At 42.5% G+C, this 20,231-nt stretch overlaps 1 protein-coding gene across 25 annotated transcripts in view; it reads right to left on the reverse strand.

Moving 5' to 3' along the window:
* DOCK9 (dedicator of cytokinesis 9) overlaps positions 1 to 20,231 on the reverse strand; it is a 279,424-nt gene that overhangs the window by 72,537 nt on the left and 186,656 nt on the right. For all 25 annotated transcript variants that reach the window (XM_044250022.1, XM_044250019.1, XM_044250010.1 and 22 more), the window contains exons 16-30: positions 19,789 to 19,868; positions 19,522 to 19,709; positions 19,321 to 19,386; positions 17,929 to 18,021; positions 16,771 to 16,894; positions 16,145 to 16,266; positions 14,985 to 15,071; positions 14,504 to 14,593; positions 12,636 to 12,751; positions 12,295 to 12,364; positions 11,338 to 11,463; positions 10,693 to 10,764; positions 2,561 to 2,707; positions 2,269 to 2,352; positions 1,480 to 1,591 (exon numbers count right to left, since the gene is read on the reverse strand). In XM_044250022.1, the coding sequence (XP_044105957.1) occupies positions 1,480 to 1,591; positions 2,269 to 2,352; positions 2,561 to 2,707; positions 10,693 to 10,764; positions 11,338 to 11,463; positions 12,295 to 12,364; positions 12,636 to 12,751; positions 14,504 to 14,593; positions 14,985 to 15,071; positions 16,145 to 16,266; positions 16,771 to 16,894; positions 17,929 to 18,021; positions 19,321 to 19,386; positions 19,522 to 19,709; positions 19,789 to 19,868 (1,577 nt within the window). The remainder of the gene's footprint in view (positions 1 to 1,479; positions 1,592 to 2,268; positions 2,353 to 2,560; positions 2,708 to 10,692; positions 10,765 to 11,337; positions 11,464 to 12,294; positions 12,365 to 12,635; positions 12,752 to 14,503; positions 14,594 to 14,984; positions 15,072 to 16,144; positions 16,267 to 16,770; positions 16,895 to 17,928; positions 18,022 to 19,320; positions 19,387 to 19,521; positions 19,710 to 19,788; positions 19,869 to 20,231) is intronic.

Raw genomic sequence — 20,231 nt, forward strand, 5'->3', positions numbered from 1 at the left:
CAGGGGTGGGCCTGCCATGATGGAGATGCTGGGAGCCGGCAGGGATGTCTGAAGTGTGGGCAACAGTGGGGAGTACGACGAGACAGGTGGGATTCGGGTTGCCAAATACCCAGCCGTTCCCTCTACCCAAGACACTCAATCCCTGGCTTTCATCTCATTATCACCCCCAAGTTACCTTGGCAGTGAGGCTTTTCCTGGCTACCCTCTCCCACATGCCCTGCTGCTCATATCATACCCCTACTTGCCCCACTTTAGTTTTCTCTCCTCAGACCTCATCGCTAACACTGCACAGACTTCACTGAGGGAAAACAGCCCGGGATTTTCATCCTTGTCATCCACGACCGCCTCCCAAAGTCCCGTGTGCCCAGACTCGGTTGGTGCCAGGTAAATAGGTGTTGAACGCACGAATGCTAACCCCAGGCCCCCAACCCCCTTCTGGCTCCTTAAAAGGTAGTCCAAGTCGCTCCTGGAGAAAGACATTTGTGTCTCTGAACCAATGCTTCTATGTGTTTCCCTCTGATTTTCAGAGGCCGTTGATTAAGGGTGTTATTAATAGTTTGGTGGCATCCTTCTGCTTTTTCTATCAGTATAAATGATCAATCCCCATGTACGCACATAGCACTAAACTCAGTAGTATTACCTAACAGACCTGACAGACTAATTTGATTCGTATGACTTAGTGAAGACAAGGAAATCTCTACGCGTTTACTCTCGTCAAACTTTAAGAAGATACAGAACAGTTAAAGACTCAACATGCAGACATAAAGTGCACGTGAAAAGCCGTGTTGCTTGTGATTAGGTTACTGCCACCACTATAGACAAGGACCATGAAAATGGTGGAATAATACATTTTTGGAGTAAAGGAGGGCATTCTGGGATATCCTAGAGGACATAGAGACCCCAGGAGCAAAACCCAGCTCCCTCCCAGGGGTGTTAACAGCAGTATCTTGGCTACAGTGAGAATAAATTCACTGGTTTATCGCGAATTTAAAAACGAACCCGAGTATAAGGCAAATGCCTAAACAAAGAGCATATGTAAGCATTTCAGCAATGACTTGCATTCTTTTTCTTTTAAAGGAGGAAAATGCAAGAAAGCAAGCATCACACCCCACACCTACCTACAGGAGTGTCATTTGACTCCACAGTTGGTGAAAGAAAAGCTAATTCATAAGAAAAAAGGAAAAGTGAAACAAATAAAAATAAACTACAGTAAGTAAAATGGATTTCTATTTAAGCAAAGGAATTTTTCAATGAAAAAGAGTCACACTGACATGACCTGTAGTCTAGTAATTTTGCTGACAGGCTAAGCTCCTATACCACATTTTAGCAGTATTTTTTACATGAAAATTTAACAAGAAAAAAATGAATTCATCAACAAAAAAATCAGAAAATTCTAATGTCATATCTCAATCAATTCTCTTTTATTAAAAATGGCTTTTTGTGAAAAGACCCAGATTGACATATGTGAAGATAGATTACCTTGGTATCTCTGAATTCTGCCTTTTCCAAAGGGCATCGGTAAATTCAAAGGTATATAATGTTCATGATTGCACACCACACGGAGAAATTCAAACTTGTATTCAAAAAGGGTCTGCAGGAAACGACAGTTAGTGAAAGTTAAATGCCTCACTGACTATTTTATGCAGCATCCTAAAAACCTATTAGAAATCATACAACCAGTTGTTAGCGTCGACCCTCTTACAACCGCATGTCCTGTACTACGTCAGGTTTTCAGGATGGCTGTAGGCACTTGTTTGAAAACTGGAAACACATTTCATCAAACAATGTCCTCCACTGACTCTTAGAACATTTATTATTTATGTTCCTCCTACTTCAAAAAGAATTTCAGGCAGCTTTTAATTATAGACACAGACTTAATACAATTTAAAAAAAAAAAAAGAGTAAGGCAGAGCTTTAAAATAGACACGCTAGGGAGGAGATAGATAATTCTATCAGAGAAAGCCTACATGGCTACTTCTATCTCCATGTTAAATAAACCATGATTCGCAACACATATACTTTTAATTTTGTAGTTGAGAAATCTTCTCAGTTATTTATGAAGAAATCAGTTAGTATGCTTATTTTACATTCAGAACTACTGCATCCCTAATGCCTTACACATTAACGCAAGTACTAGCAAGTATCTCCAAAAGAGGGGACAAGAATGCCTCTGGGATAGAAAGAAGCCGTGACATGAGCCCAGAGAAACAGCCAGGTTTCTGGATGTCAATCAGGAAAACAAAAACCAGTGTGCAACACACACGCTACCTTCGGATCTCCAGGAGCAAAGCAGCTGATATAGTTGTTGATCTGCTTAAAGACAAACCCCCTGTCCATGAAGGTGAAACATCTCTGCAGAGAAACAAGCCACAAAGGGGAATATTTAGGCCCCAGTCTTTTTTTTTAAGTTGGGTTGAAATCAGCATTTACCGTTCATAAGTTTATCCTATAGCGTAAAAATGCACCATTGGCAACGACTGGCCACCAACTGTATACTAGTCACTGCTACAATGAACATTTCGCCACTTGACTTATACCCTCCATGCCCTGAGGTCCTTACCTTGATGAACACAGCAAGGCTGTGATTTGCATTTTTAGACGCCTCCGGATTATCTCGAAATTTCTGAGTTATGTGCGGCATCAGCATATTCACAACAGTTTCCACAGCGTGATGATAGGACGCAGGAAATCTCTGGTTTCGTAACAACTAAAAAGAATTTAGAACAAACCTGTGTTATTTTTAAAGTGGTGAACCTCTGGGGGGTGGGGAGGGAAATTTCATTCCTAAAGTCCATTTTTTAAAAACCCAGAGCTCCAATCTTATTTATCTAAAAGGAGATAAAAGAAATGATTTTTTTCTTCTCTCAAAATACTGTACAGGTATTCTGATACCTGATGTAAGTGGTCTGCATTAGACCTGAGACCCCAAACTTCAGCCCAAGAAAGATGCTCTCAGAGGTACTTGTAAAAATGTGGAGATGTCCCTCTTCTCCCAGAGATTCTCATCAGAGCTGCATTTTTACTGGATACTTCTGGTGACCTCAATGCCTGTACCTCTCAGAGAACTCTTTAGAAAATAGTGGCTCAGGTTTAAGCTTCAAGAATTCAAACGGAAAGTAAACAGATCTGAGACTGTATGTCACCGGCTCAAACTGCTTAAAAACAGTCCTCTTTAGGGGCACCCAGGTGGCTCAATCGGTTAAGCTTAGGTCGTGATCCTGGGGTCCTGGGATCGAGCCCTACACTTGGCTCCCTCTGCTCCTCCCTCTGCTCTCTCTCAAATAAATAAATAAAATACTTAAAAAGGAAACAGTCAAATTTACTTTATATAATAATTTCTCCCCATCAGGAATGCTTACCTACAAAATTATACAGATCTCAAAGTTAGCCGTCGTGGACGGTGTATCCTCTACACATTAGGCACTGCACTGGTACATGTTTTTATGTGCTTTTCCATTAAATTCTTATAAGGTTTGACTCTCATTTCACAGGTGGTTGGAGAGCTCAGGTAAATGTGTCTTCAGTCAAGAACTAACAAGTAGGGGCGCCTGGGTGGCTCAGTGGGTTAAAGCCTCTGCCTTCAACTCAGGTCATGATCCCAGGGTCCTGGGATCGAGCCCTGTATCAGGCTCTCTGCTCTGCTTCCTCCTCTCTGTCTTTGCCTGCCTCTCTGCCTACTGGTCTGTCAAATAAGTAAATAAAATCTTAAAAAATAAATAAATAAAATAAAAAATCTTTAAAAAAAATTAAATTTAATTAAAAAAAAAAAAAAAACTAACAAATAACAAAGATTCAAACCCAGATCCACCCCGAATCCAAGGCCTGTGTTCTTTCTGCTCTTGGACACTTTGCTTCCCCACCCATGTGCCCAATAAATGAGAAAAATTACTGACTCCTAAAACATGAAGGGAGCTGAATTACATGCTCCATGACATTTATCCACTCATGCATGTGATTCTAACAGCCACAACAGGGGGCTATCTTCACCCACATTTTACAAATGAGAAAATTGAAGCTTAGAGAGATTCACTAAGTACTGACTTTCCTTCTCTCTTTCAGTGGTGAAACCCCTGGGTTTCACACGTGCACGCTGCTGCCCAGCTAGCGACTACATTTCCCAGCCTAACCTGAGGCCAGAGAAAGGCCATGTGACTGAGTTCTGGCCAATGGGCTTTAAGAGGAAGACCATGCTTTTCCCAGCCCTGTCCATGGGATGATTGCCTTCCAAGTCTTCTTCACCACTGCCTGGAATGTGGTGCAGGGGGTGAGCCAGCTTTTCAACCATGTGGATGAGGGTGACACCTGGGCTGGATAACTGAACAGAAGCTTGAGTCCTCGAATGACCCTGGGGAACAAGCCCCCCACTCTCAGAGCTATCTACTGACTTATAATTTTCCAAAAGAGAGAAATGAACCTTTTGTCTTATTTAAACCATTATTTTGGGACGCCTGGGTGGCGCAGTTGGTTAAACGACTGCCTCCGGCTCAGGGCGTGATCCTGGAGTCCCGGGATCGAGTCCCACATCAGGCTCCCAGCTCCATGGGGAGTCTGCTTCTCCCTCTGACCTTCTCCTCGCTCATGCTCTCTCTCACTGTCTCTCTCTCTCAAATAAATAAAAATAAAAATCTTAAACCATTATTTTGATCTGTTTTATAACAGCCAAACCCAAATCCCAATATCAAGAAACAGTATTTTCTAAAACTAGAACTGAAATCTAGTGATTTCTATATGCATTATTTCATGCATCAAATACCAGAAATAATTATGAATTTTGAAATGCCAGCTTTGCAATAATCTCAATTCTCAAACCAATAATAAAACAATCTTTGCAAACTTATAAAATCAAGAACCCAGTGAAGGAAGGACCAAGTAATAATAATAAGTATTTGAAATTTCCCCACTTCCAAAAACAAAACTGTAAAATTAGAAATGCCAAAGGGATTTTGTTCTATATATGCAACCCGTAACGCTATATCCTGAGAGGTCAGCCTCAATAGATGATGATCGCTTCCTGGACCCCAGGTCAGGCCACCTTGCAGACCACCAGGCATACCTGCCTGCTACCCAAGCTGGCTACTCCTGAAAAAAGGTCTCTCCAGAAATACCTGATACCTCCAGAATTAGTCGATAGCTGCTTAAACCATGAAAGTGGATGGTTGGGGTTGGCACCACTTAATCTATTAGTCACTATTATCAAAACTAAAAGTGGGACAACCAGATACTTTAAGACTCCCGATGTGATGCAATAGTACCAGTTATGAAGTATTCCTGCCCCACAGCAAACCAAACCTAAATCAAACTGAGCTTCAACATCATACAAGTTTATGGGAACCACGGGGGACAGAGGACCATGCCACGTAACACTGTGAGGTTACGATGTGGGAAATTCCGCAGGACAAATAGTCCTCCCATTTCAACAAATATACTGCATTAAAAAACAAATAGATGAAAAAAAAAACACCAAATAAATGGAGAAGGAACAGTTTGAAAATCCAGGAAACTCCAGAGACACATCAACCACATGCAATGTGAAGACTGTGTTTAGGTCCTGATTCGGACCAGGTGATGGTAAAAGGGCATTTCTGAAACAGCTGGGGAAACTGAATACAGACAGGGTGTCCGATGGTAGTGAAGAAATGCCGCTGACTTTGTTGAGGGTCATTATGGTATGGTGCTTCCATCTCTTTCAAAGGCTTTATCTGTTAGAGAGGGCACACTCAAGATTTTACAGATGAAATGTAAAATCTTTGGTGATGTTCTTAAAATGCTCTAAAAACAGTGTGATGGTGGACATACGAAGTCGTAAGGGCAGCAGGTCAGTAACTGCAGAAGATGAGTGACAGAGCTTCAAACATGGGGTTCATTCAACTTTTCTCTTTCCTTTTATGTTTATTTTAAAAATCCTACAATAATTAGTTTTCATTAGAAAGAAAGAAAACGTCATGAAGAACAGTGGATAATTAACATACCATCAGAGCAATGAAGCTGCTCTGTGATCAGACGTCAGCTCAGTGCCTTGAAGACTGAAATGACCAATACGTTATCAGGAGCCCTAATCTGGCAACAAAACAGTGAGGTAAGACGCCTCTAAAGGTGATAAAGACCACCATAATTAGATGTTGTTATGGAGACTACTATCCACTGAATCGGAAGAAAATGATCCAGGATAATGGGCAGCTGTCCAGGGTGGTGAGTACAGACGCGCCAGCTCGAAGAAGAGGACACTGAGACTATGTTACAGCTCCCTAAGATATAATAAATAAGCCTATTAGCTAATAAACCTCATTTTCCTGGCCTTACCTGGGTTATGAGCCCTTTCTCCTGCTTCATGCTCATTGTCTTCTCCCCAAATGCGGAAGCTCCCCACCAACCTCCACATTGATTTCTCACTTTGGAGCTCACACAGACCCCTTCTGCTCTGTTCTCTAACTGTGTGTGCCCAGCTGAACGTCTTCTTCCCCCCGGGATGGCATCAGTTTCGGGGATGGCATCAGCTTCGGGGCTGGCGATGCACCATCTATGCCATTGGCATCACTTCTCCGTGCTCTGTGCATTGCCAGTGACTGTTCCAAACAGGTGCTGGGGGATGGAAGTGTGGACGCTCCCATTCTGCCATCATGCATTTATAGTAGAGGGGGAAGTGCGGACAGTTCGTTTAAAACATGAACCACACCATTCTTTCCCTACTTTTCATTTGAGCACTCTTTCCTTGCTCAATTAAGTCAGGAAATGGTTGATGGCTAAACACCTAACTAAGGTTATATATTCACCCCATCCTAGGCCACATTTTCCAGCTTGCGAGACGTACACCTGTGCAATGCTAGCAATTTGGCTTGACTCGAGGTGGGAGGAGAGGAAATTCCAAAAGAGTCTGCTGAAATTATAGCTGCTAAATATAAGTGATAGAAAAGGAACACCTAAAATGTATTGAGCATAGAGGCTGAGTGGGGTTCAGAGTTGGGAACTCCTTAGTAGGCTTTGACGAGGTTGGTTTTATATTTTCCTCAAAAACTGCCTATTGTAAATTCCAAGCACACGTCACCTATGGAACACTTGGGTCTGGCACGGTCACATGTAATCAATTCAAACTTCCAGGTCCATCTGCGGTAGGAAGGAAATTGCTTATTTTAGATGCTGGGGATGCTGTGATTTACAGCCTTCCTCAGCAAATGGCACAAAGTGTAGTTGGACTGGCTGGGATGGGGAGGTGGACACATGTGGCCATGTTCAAGAGTGGAACATTAGAAACAGACCTACCAGCATGCACCTGCTTCAGGGGCATCTCCTTCTACATAAATATGCAGTCGACAGAATGACCCCATTAGCAGCAGGAGTGTTCACCCAAGGCCCCAGCTCTACATAAACTGGCCTCCAAATGTTGGTCTATGCTAAAAAGTCTTGGAAAGGGCACTTTCAGCTGCACTGACAGCATTATATGGCTCTTACATGAGCCTGTGGCCCAGGTGCCCCTACTATACAGGTATGTGCCTGGCCATGGCATTTTAAGAAAGACTCACCAATGAGGAAAAAAATCAAGGTCAAGATTATAAACATATTGCATGTACTAATAATCCTCAGTCTAAAAGTATAAAAACTCTCAGGGAATTTGATCATGATTTTGGAAATCACAAATGGTACAGGAATGGTGAATATGAACTTGTTCTCTCAATTCAGAACCCTGTGATAAGGGACGAGGACATATACTTCCTAAGATGTAAATAAAGACAGACCTAAAGATAACTAACCCAAACACGTAAAATTCATTACTCCTAAGATAGGAGGCAAAATGAATAAAACCTTCAAAATATGTGAGAAGATCAATAATGTGATTGGGGAAGGCGTCACATGGAAGAAGTCAGAGGGGAGCCCTCTAAAAGTGAAATGTTAAATTCTCCAAAGTGGTAAGTAGGTATTTTGAATCTCTTTTTATAGTAAATTATCTTATGGCTAAGTTTTCTCCTTTTGGATGCTGGAGTGTTTCTTTTTGTGCTGGATAACAATTTTTAAATAAACCACTTCCAAAAACTCTGAATATTCTTTCAGGACCAAGATGTAATTACCGTACAGAAAAGGTTGTGCAGGGTAGCATTTGAGCAGTCTGTTCTAAAAAGTGTGACAAACAAAGCGTTGGAAGGCCCAGAAGCGCTGGAGAGTTGCGTTATACGGCTGGAAAGGGCGGCTCACCTGGGAGCAGCCGGTTGTGACTCTAGCATGACCTCGAGGTTCTGCTCTGCTGTGTGACCCCGGGCGCGGCACCTCACGGGTCTGTACCCATCTCGACCTCTGTGGCATAGGGGTGGAGCTGGACCAGGGGGGAGCTTTCAGGTCCCTACCATCCCTATATTTTTATGGTTTAATTTAGCATCTTGAGAAAACAAACACAGGCAGTTAAATTACTCTATTTAAATTTTCTATCATGGTTTCCGGAAAGAGATGTTATTGATACTTATACTTCCTTTTTTTTTTTTTTTTTAAGATTTTAAGATTTTTTTTATTTATTTTAAAGATTTATTTATCTTTGAGAGAGAGAGAGAGAGAGAGAGAGAGAGCAAGTGCACAAATATGGGGAGTGGCAGGCAGAGAGAGCAGCAGACTCCTAGCTGAGCAGGGAGCCTAATGCGGGACTTGATCCCAGGACCCTGAGATCCTGACCGAAGCTGAAGGCAGACAGTTAACTGACTGAGCAACTAAGGAGCCCGATACTTAGACTTCTGTGGGTGTTTCAAAAGTGTTCATTACCTCTGACCATTGCTCCTGTGGTCTAGTCATGCACTTTCCCACCTAAACTCTGTGAGAGCACAAACCATGCCTCATTTAACTTTGTAACCCTTGAGCCTGCATATAAATAAAAGGCTCTCAATGAATGCTTTCTGAACAAACAGTTGTATTTATAAATATATGCAAGTCATCAATCTTTCTGGAGTCATTACATTTATTTAGAGCCAAAAACAATGAAAAACCCATTGGGGCCTTGTTACGGACTGAATTGTGTCTCCTTAAAATTCGTATATTAAAGTCCTAACCTACAGTCTCAGAATGTGAACATATTTGGAGACAAAGTCTATAAGAGGTAATCAGGTTAAAACAAGGCCATGAAGGTGAACCTCAGTCCACCAAGACTGGTGTCCTTACAAGAGGAGAAGATTTGGACACAGACAATGCTGGAGGGAAAACAATGCACAGACCCAGGGAGAAGAGAGCCATCTACAAGCCAAGAAGGGAGGCCTTGAAGGCCCTAAAGACATCTTAATCTCAGACTTCTAGCCTCCAGAATTGTGTGGAAATAAATCTCAATCGTTAAGGCCAAACAGGCGGTGGTACTTGCTGTGGTAGCCCAAGCAAACCAAGGCAAGCCTACAGCCTATCTCACGTATGACATTTGTAACATGAAAGTACTACATCCAAGTGACCTGCACGCATGTGTGTGTGTGTGTGTGTGTGCATGCGCGCACGCCCGCACACTTAGCTGCATACTGCCAAGTGGATAATCTGCTAGGTTTCTCACTTGGCAGGCTATCCGGGCATGATTTAGATGGCGTGTTACTCTGTGGAAAGCAGGGTCCACCTCCATCTGGCATCTGCCTGTGCACTAAAACCAGAATTAAAAGAAGAAAAAAAAAAAAAGAAAAGAAAAAGGAAACCACCTGGTCAGGCACCCGCTCGACTGGAGGAAGTGTGGCTTTCAGTTCTGAGCTGCCAACCTTCGAACCTTCTGCCCGACGAAACCCAGCAGCCTCTCCCAAGGCTTTCTCCCAGAGTCTGACCCCCAGTGCAGGGAGCCTGGACCTTCACCCTCTCTCCCCGTGGCTCTCCTGTCCTCCCTTGATTCACTGTGAAAGACTGCTTGGTACCGTGACCTGCTCCCTGCACTCGGGCCTCCTGCTCTCCACGAGACTCAAGACCCTGCACAACGCAATGCAGAGAGCATTCAGGGTGGTGATGGCAACTCCAAGAGTATGCACATCTCAAAAGAGGCTTTGTCACTTGACCGCTGTGTTCGCCTCATTAGAATCTTACAAAAATGTATCTACACTGAGCTTCAGACAGCCAGCACTAGCCAGTCACACCCAGACAGCAATGGGTCCAGAGATAACTGAAGGGACAGGCTACCTGTATCCCTAGGATGCCTTCAGCATGGGGACCCACAGTGTCACACACACCCAGGCCCCTCAGCAAGGAGCTATCTTAGAGTCCTTTCACTGCTTCCAGAGGACATGAAGTAACATCAGACACTCTCGTCTAAGGCCCTGAGAAAGGTCTACAATGTTCAAGACTCGGTAATTACATTTAAATTAAATGCTTAAACTGTTATTCTCATTTTAACAGACTTGAAGACTTCCAGGCTATACAAAGGAGGAGACAGAGTTTTCTTTGGACTTAGTAACACATGCTTTGGGACAGTGGGCTTTGGAGCCAGACTGTTCTCAACACCCAGCCCCCTCCATTCACTAGCAGCGCGGCCTCGGCAAGGAACTCGCTCTGGGCTCAGTTTCTTCCTCTATAAAATGCGAGGTAGTACTTTATGACAGTCCTGTGGCTTTAGTACTTGGAGTAAAATGCTTTCATACTTGGAAAGCACCTAGAACTGTGCTGGAACTGGCAACAGAAAGCGTTCACGAATGTGAGCGACAAAGCACCGAAAAGACTTTCCCCTAAGAGCCACCACCCCAGCCCTGATAGGAAGTGACATACCTTAACTTTGGAGTTCTCTATCAAATGCTGAGCCATGGATTTTATCAAAACGTCAAAGAAAAACCATGAATACTAAAAGAAAAAAAAAAAAGGATCCAGGTGAGATACACAATAATCAGGAGGCGAGGTGTTTACTCTCTTAGGCTGACAATGTTACAGACACAAAACAGAGGTGACCCCCAAAGCAGGGCTCAACTACTGGGCAAAACATCATCGGACCAGAGGTACATGCAAGGCAGCTGTTCTCCCCTCCCACTTAGAAGCTCGGCGCACACACTCGGCACGGCACAGCCAACAAGCGGCACCGCTGGATTACATCTGGGATTTTCCTCTTGACTGAGCCTCCCCTGCCGATGCCGCCTTTATAATCGCCACCTCCACGTCCTTCACTCATTCGCATGTAATGACTTCTTAAAACTTAAGAGCCTGTGATATTTTAAATACAGTAATATTCTGCAGGTCTGATAGAAGCACAAGTATAAGCAGCGAAGTTGGTCCCGAAGCACTAACTATTTACCCCTCTGCCGGAGGTGGTGGCGGTCTGTAAACGCGCACAGAAGGGTGGGCAGATTGGGCTACGGCGTTCGGATTTTCTCCCACCGATTTCCATGCCGGAAAGCCGCACTGCTCAGCCCTGCAACATACCTTGAGTAGTTTGTTGCTGGTGAGGAAGTCAGCAGAAGGCTTGAGAATCGTGGTCATGGCTTTCGTCAGCTCTTCGTGCACTGTCTTGTATTCGGAGGCAATGTACGGCTCAGCCTTGTAAGCATACTTTGAAGAAAAGGGAAAGATATTTTAAGGTCCTGGTTATCTAGGATGGGCTGAAAGCAGGAGAGGCTCCAAGGGATGGTGGTGAGGGACTGAGGTACAAGTGCGGGGTGGGAAAGGGAGGTGTAGAAACAGAAGGGGGTAAGGGGGACACAAAGAGGGAGCCCAGGATAATTTCAGGGAACCCATCACAATACAGGAACCACCTGGCTCAGGTCAGTGATCCTCCAGCCCACAACTCCACCTCCCAAGGACTTCAAGGAATGTGTCACCCGACACTGGGTGACTTGATTCCACAGCTATAATTTATAGAGGTGTCTAAGACTAAACACCACGTGTGTAACTTTTCAGAATGGTAACCGCCACTCTGTCTATGGAATAGTGTCACATAAATGAAGATATTCCTCCTAGTGATATCTCTTGCTGTCCCACATAGTTCTCTAATTTATCGTGGCCAGCGCTAACCTTTTCATCTCAGGAGAAACAGTTCTACTGCAAATTTTAGTTGTGAAAAAGAAAAATGAAAATAATAGGGCTGTACCAAAGGCCTACCAAGAGTGACTTAAAAGTTTTCTTTAAAACTCCATGTCATTATTATTTGCAAAACCCATTATAAGAAATATGTTGAAAAACAAAATTAAGGAAATGAATGAATGGCTGCCTCTCTTTGGATTTCCTCTCGTTCAGGTCTAAGGCACTGGCTATAGGTATGGAAGAGAAAGCAGAGGTATTAAGTTTCATCCCAAAATAACTAGATTTAAAAAAAAATGAGTTCTTAGAAGGAAAATTGGAGAGCCACAGATTTACATGACTGGGACCGTTTATTTTACATACCTTAACATATGACCTCAAGTGGCTCTCCAATCCTTCCTCATGGCACTGGGCAACCACATGAATAATGACCCTACACACCACAGAAATGAACAAAGCAATGAATAGTAATGTGGGAATGAGAACATTTCATTATTACACAGTAGCTGCAGAACAACGATGATGCTACTGGCACCACAGGCAACAAGGAAACGAGGAATTAGATGGGGGTCCCTACACATGGGATCAAAAGAAATTTCTTAAATATAATGGTCAACACATACTCGCATCCCAGATATGTATGACCGTGCTCCAGATGTGGACAGACTGAAAGGGAAGGAGCCATCTGCCTACCCGCCTCTTACCGGGTCACGTTGACGGCGACTTCTTCCTGGGTGGCTCTGGTGAGGACGCGGAACAGCTGGTTTAGGATGGTGGGCAAGAAGGCGATCATCACGTGACCTTCCATCGCATGCAGGCTCTGCGGACATGCAATGGCCCCTGTGTGACCTTAAGACACCAACCCTGCACACGCTCACTCGCTCTCTCTCAAATAAAGGAAAAAAACCTTTTTTTTTTTTTTTTTTTTTTTTAAAAGAGCCTAACCCCAAGCAATTTCCAATCAGTTCCAAACAAGGATGGAAGAAGTCTATCTAAATAGTGGAAGGCAGTGGCAGGCAGAATAGGGGACAAAGATGTCCACATCCTAATCCTAGAACCTGTGAATATGTTACATGGCAAAAGGGAATTAAGGCTGGCCTTAAGGTAGGGGGACTGTCCTGGATTATTCAGGTGGACCCAACGTCCTCACAAGGGTCCTTAAAGTCAGAAGAGGGAGGCAGAAGGGGAGATCCAGGAGAGACATGCAGAAGGAAAGAATGGTCAGAGATGGAACGCTGTTGGCTTTGAGATGGAGGAAGAGGTCACTAGCTACGGAATGAGGGCAACCTTCAGAAGCTGGGAAAGGACAAGGAAACAGAGTCACTCCCAGAGTTTCCAGAAAGGAACTCAGCCATGTTAGTAACACCTTGATTTGGGCCCAGTGAGGCCTGTGTCAGACTTCAGACCTACGGAAGTGTAAGAAAATAAATTCGTGTTGTTTGGAGCTAAGTTTATGGTAATTTGTTATAGCAGCAACAGAAAACTAATTCAAAGATTCTTCTTAAACTCCTAAGGCTCTCTGTGAGATACTTGAAAGGAAACTTGGCCAAGCAGTGATTTCAGAACTCTTCATTCCTCGTTGCTTGCTGAAGTCGAACAAACTCATATTCCATTTCTCACATTTCTTTTTTTTTCTTTAAGATTTATTTATTTGAGAGAGCGCGCGAGTGTGCAGGGGAGAGCTGAGAGAGAGGGAGCATCTCAAGTCCACTCCCCGCTGAGCATGGGGGCTGATGTAAGGCTCAATCCCAGGGCCCCACGATTGTGACCTGACCTGAAATCAAGAGCTGGCCACTTAACCGACTTAGCCACCCAGGCGCCCCCATTTCTCACATTTCTTATGTTTTGTCCTCATGCCTAGGGCGCTCTCTTAGCTACTCTCCTTTTAAAAAAACACTCCCATGGAACCACATTCTGGATAATGCTCCCCTACATAAAACCCACCTCTCACTGTTCCAGGATACTGGGAGACCCCAACCCCAGCACAACACTGGGGTCAGGTATGTGCATTCTTTTCGTTCTTCCAGTTGGGTTTTGTTTGCGGGGGAGGGGTCCCCCACCTAGCACACATTCTCCAAGGTTACATTATCACTTACAGTGAACTAGAAATTACTTAACAGTGGGACTAAAGCCACTGCTTCTTCTGTGCTCTGTACCTGTGCCTGTTACTGTGCTCTGTACCGGGGAGCACTCAAATGATAGCCTGTGCTAGTGAGTGATTTTCTATGCAGAGAACAATGTGTTTTGGGTTGGGCCTAAAAACAGTATATGTGGGATGAGGATGAAGGCAGAAGTTGTCCTATTTCTTTGCTTTTTCTTCTTTTTTTTTTTTAAATTAAGTTTTTAATTTTAATTCCAGTAGAGTTAACATACAGTGTTCTGGAGTTGTCCTACTTCTGAGTCTACTTCTTGCCACCATGTAAAACCACACAGACTATCAGTGTGAGAATATCTAGCTGAGAGCATCCTTCCCAGGTTCGCAAGTGGTTAAGAACAATATTCGCCACCAAAATGAAAACCCAACCTACCCCAAACTCATTAAAAAGGGCTTACTAAGAAAGCGACCTGATACCTTAAGGTATTTTACAAGTTCACTCCCTAAGGCTTGGGCTCCAGATTCAGTTTTCTGGCAGTACTGGAAAAAATTATGTAAATGCTGATCCTGGTGGGGGGGAAAAAAGGAGAGAAAGAAAGCATGCCTGTTAGCATAATGCTGTGGAAACAGGAGTATGTGCTTCTTACAGCATGCATGTTTTATTTAAACTATGAAACTCATCATATAAAAATGAAAATATCAAAGAAATAAAAAATAAATTTTAAAAAAGATTTCAAAGATCCTCCAACAAAAGAAGAAAACTGTTGAGAAATGTTACTTATATTATTCATTTATGTCAGTATGTAAGAGCACCTTATAATGCACTTTCTTCAATGAAGGACCTCTAGAGTAAAAATATATCCATATGACATTATCAATTAGGATTTCGTTCTACCAAAAAATAGTGCAAACTCATTCATTCAGCCATCACTGCCGATGCTACTGGAATAACACGTACCTGAGTATACACTGTGGAAACCAGATGAGTTGAAACTTTCAGCAGTGGCTTGCTTCCATCTACCCATTTAATTTCTGGACCATAATGCTGAAAAGATAGGGAAGGGGAAAAAAAACATCCCAACAAATCAGCGACCTTGGCTTCAAACACCACGTTCACGGACGAGTCTGAAGAGGAGTCACAGGCCCAAACAGCATCAGTGACTCAAGAGTCACGGCTGGCTAACAGCAGGGATGCAACTGGTACTCATTTCCCCCCACTTTCTTCCCCCAAAGACACTGCCCTCCTTCCTGGATTTTCCAAGTTATCTTTTGCTTAGTTGCGGCTATGGAATTACTGTCCATTGGAGAGAAAAAGAATCCTATTTCACCAATGACTCAGCCAACCCAGAGCTCAGGAACATGAAAGCGGTGGCAGAAGATGCCATCCAGCAAATAGGACTGCAGAATTAGTCCTAACATGGGTAAAGGGCCAATCATCTATGTGTGCTTATTTTGATTTCTGAAACCTTCATTTTTTTCTTGTTCAGACTAGCAATTTTAACTGAAGTTTACATGATTTCCTCTGATTTCAGAATATTTTCATGATTTGTCCAAAACATGGACCCAAATTTGGCACTACTTAAATGCGGAAAAACATTAAAAGCCATTTAAAATGAAATGAAAACCTAAGCTTGTTATAAAACTGAAGTCTATAAAACTTAAGATGGCTTAAAAAATGCAAAACCAACTAACCAGTTAGAGAAATCTAAGAAAATCCAGGCTTTTCTGAATCAGAAATGTATCAGAACGGGCTACCCTGACTTCCTCTAAGCTGGAGACAATTCCTAATACTCAGAGTGACTCTGAGAACACATCCCTGTTCGAGCATGGCTAGTTTGCAGTGAAAAAACTCCTACGTCATCCAGCATCTCCACATCTCCATTGCCCCGCTAAGATGCTGCTAGTTCAGGGCTTCTACAATGCCCAAACCGAAACTCTAAATTGTGCTGTCGAGAATTTTGCCTTCCACCGGCCTATGTTTTACTTGAAAATGAATAACTAAAACCAAAATGTTGGGACCAGCAAAAACACTGTGTGCTTTTTTGTGTTACTCTTGCTTTAGTTGATTTTTCATGTTTTCTGAAAGTAGTGGGATAAATGAATCTTAAAGTCCTGTACCCGGCCCATCCCAAGCTCCTGGTAGCCAAGGTAGCCAGACGGGAGATTGGCTGAGACGGGAACCTGCTGTTCACTTGTTACCACTCTTCCATCCTTCAGGAGGGGAAGCCAGGAATATCCAACTGTTGAAACAAAGCACAAAAAACTTCACTGTAGGTATTCAAAAACATATGAAGGAAAGTCAGTGCTACTCAGCTGCCGGATCTTTAAGGCCCTGAACTAGTCTCTGCAGAACATTGTCTACAATGTACTTTGGCCTCTTTGGGATTACAATTCTAAAATGATCTTTTAAAACAATTTACATATGCTACCTTCACAAACTTCATCAAAAACTCCAGAAAGGGCAGCCCCTGGGTGACTCAGTAAGCGTCTGACATCTGCTCAGGTCAAGATCTACAGGTCCTGGGAGGAAGTCCTGTACTGGGCTCCGTGCTCAGTGGGGAGCCTGCTTGTCCCTCCCCCTTCCCCAACTCACGCTCTCCCCTCTGACTCTCAAATTAATAAAATCCTAAGAAAAAAAAATAAAAATAAAAATTCCTCAAGAGGATGAGGCTCAGAATCAAAATAAAACTTGAGAACCTAATACATAAGTTATGAACGATCAAGGTAATGATGAAATCCCAAACCTTGTGTTTCGACAACATCCCTCTTCTTTGTGCTCCCTTTACTTGAATTATCACAGCTGACATGGAAGAATGTGAACAGCAAGTGGTGCTTTTCGTGCAGCTGGGTGGGCAGTTCTATTTTAATCTGCAAGGGAGACAAAATAACCACCTTTTTAATGTCTTAAAATGAAAAATTCCTGATGAAAGCAGCCACACATGGCACCAAAAGCCCAAGCGTCCGTTTGGTTTCCAAACTGATACTAACATTTGCAGTTAAAGAAGTGAGAGAACAGAAACTGCTAAAGAAATGGATCCACAATACACTGTTACAGGCTGAATGTGTGCCCCCCCAATTTATATGATGAAATCCTATCCCCCCCCTGTAAGTTGATGGTATTTGGAGGTGGGGTCTTTGGGGTGATTTGGCCATGAGTGGGATGAATGCTCTTACGAGAGATCCAACAGAGGACCACCCAACTGTCCATTTGAGGGCACAGTTGAGAAGTCTATGACCGGGAGGGAGATGGCCCTCACCCGGCCATGCTCGCAACCTGACCTACAACTTCAGCCTCCAGGACCGTGAGCGCAAACATCCGCTGTTTACCATACACCCAGTCTGTGGTATTTCGTTACAGTAGCCCGAGCAGACCAAAACATTCACCAACCAGAAACGGAAGGAAGAGTTAGTATTTCAACTCTAGAAAGAACTGGAAACCACGACTTCAACCACTACATTACCTTAACAGAGCAACGGCACAATGAAGAACCAGGATAGAACATTTCAAAGAAAGATTCATAGGGTAGTTTCAATGAGCTACCCTATCATTCTACATAAAGAAACCCAATAATGAGAAAGAAAGATTCTCAGGTCCGACGAACATAACTACACTTAAGTATGAATCTGTAAGAAAATACGTCAGAATATTAATTATGGTAGTAACAGAGCAGAGATTTTGACTTTTTCTTTTCTATTATCTGCATTTTCCAAGTTTTTAGAATGAACGTTAGGTTTGTAATTAGAAAAGATGATATAAAATAAATGCTCCAATCTTTGGTTCTAGCACTGTAATTCCAGTATAGTATGCACTTTCTCTTGTTTTTTACTTTACTAAGCAAAGAACTTAGAGTTTTCCTTAAGGCTGGTTAACTGGGTTTTCCCTTGAAAACCTCCTCGCTTACCTCATCATAAAATTCGGGGTTTTGGTGATGGTGTAAAACCGCAGCAAAAGCACTTCTTGTGAACACGGGCCCGCCAGGTCTGCCATAAATGCACTAAAGTAAGAGTTAGCGAAGAAAGACACCAGTATTTAATGAACAGAGTCAGAAATTAAACTCTGGCGTGTTGTGGATTTCTTCCACGTAGGAGACTCCAGAGCCTTCAGCCCCCTTTCTCCTGGGTCCAACCCACCCTCCAGTACCACCTCCCTCCCCTCAGCACACACACCTATCCTTGTGGTAACCTGTCCACAGGTCCCTTTCACAGCTCCACACCCGCAGTCATACAGTCCCTCTGTCTGAATGACCTTCCCTTCCGCGGACACCAAACTCCCGTGTGTCCATCAAGAAACAATTAATTCCATCCTCTGTGCCCCCTCAGCATTTTTTGTACTAATTATTCAGTTTGGACAACAAACCATTTCTATGTGCCAGGAGCTTTTTCTCCATGACTACCTTTCCCACTAAGCCGTGAATTTCTTGAGGGCATAAACTATTATTATATTCTTCTTTGCATCTTTATCTCCTTCCCTTCTTGGAAAGTCATTTCCACATAGTTATAGTAAAGAATGTGGAGCCAGGCTACCTGGGTTTGCACAGTGGTTCTACTAATGGATCGCCGAAAGCAACTTATTTAAATTCTGTGCTTTAGTCTCATCTAAAAAATACTGTTAGGAGAATTAAAGGAGTTTAATACCTATAAGGCTCTAAGTTCAGAGACTGCACTATAATAAGCATTCAGTAAACATCACCAATGATTTATTACTATTATTATTACTATACTATAATAATAAATAACAATCTATTTTTATTATTATTTCTGTTACCAATCTTACTAATATAATTCTAAGCACCCACAAAAAGGCTGGCTCATAGTAAGACATGATATGTTTACTGAACTATACACACATAAGAAACCTTCATCCCTAAAGAGTGTAATTAAACAGAAACAGTCAATGAGGAGCAAGAACACTCCTCCACAGGATTACTCCACAGTCTGTAAAGTTGAGCCAATGTGGTTAAATATTGTGAAGTCACAATATTTTTGTGTCTGTTGATTGTAATGTGCTAAATTCCTTTAGTTGTGCAATACCACGCAGGTCCAATTTTAAATTGGAAAAATGGGGGCGCCTGGGTGGCTCAGTGGGTTAAGCCTCTGCTTTCAGCTCAGGTCATGGTCCTGGGATCGAGCCGCGCATTGGGCGCTCTGCTTGGCAGGGAGCCTGTTTCCCCCTCTCTCTCTGTCTGCCTCTCTGCCCACCTGTGATCTTTCTCTCTCTCTCTGTCAAATAAATAAATAAAATCTTTAAAAATAAAATAAAATGGAAAAGTGCAAACATACATAAAAAAACAAACCTTCAGAGGCTGAGAGTCTTCTTCATCTGAATCTTTGAATTCAACGCAAATAGCAATATTTCTGGCCTGCAGCAATATTTAAAGAAAAAAGGAAAAAGAAAATGAAACAAAAAGCCACAATATGTATTTATAAGAGAACAGGAGAAGCCAAAACCCAAGAGAGTCTGATACCAAAACGGAAACCTCGACCTTTGCACTCACCTTGGCGAAAGACTTTTGACTGTCGTATTTCAAGTACTTCGGATAAACATAAAGGTGATTGTTGTAGATGGTGTAAGGTTGAGTGTGTTTGGGTATGCAGGGCACAAACTCCTCTACTTCAAATGTCACTGGAGTTTTACTACAGGTTTCAAATTGCTTCATGGGGATATACGATGAATTGACATAATCTGGAAAATTAAAAACAAATAAATTGAAGTAAAAGTCAAGCAACATTTTCTCTGGTTGTTACAGAGAACTTACACTTACTAGGAAAGTCTGAGGAAACATTATCGATCGTAATGTCTAGATTGCCCAAAATCACTGGGAGCTTCGCCATCTTCTCAGGTCTAGGAGCAAAAGAAGAGAAAAACCACATGTCTGTAAGTTAGGTTAGCTCTAAAACCTAAATCCCAGGGCAGCGCTTCCCAGAGAAATATAACATAAGCCACAAAAGTAATTTTAAACCTTCTAGAAGCCACATCTTAAAAGGTAAAAAGAAATAGGTAAAATTAGTTTTAAGAAAAACAATGAATTCTGGTACACTGAAAAGAAATTTTAAAAATTTAAAAATAAATAAATAAAATTAAAAAAAAGAATATATTTATTTGACTCAATTTATCCCAAGTGTTACTATTTCAATAGATAATCAGTATAAGATGTTATTCTAATTCTTTGAATCCAGAATGTTCTACGCTCATAGCTCGTCTCAG

The sequence above is a fragment of the Neovison vison genome, chromosome 5 (assembly GCF_020171115.1).
Source record: "Neovison vison isolate M4711 chromosome 5, ASM_NN_V1, whole genome shotgun sequence".
NCBI classification, from domain to species: domain Eukaryota; kingdom Metazoa; phylum Chordata; class Mammalia; order Carnivora; family Mustelidae; genus Neogale; species Neogale vison.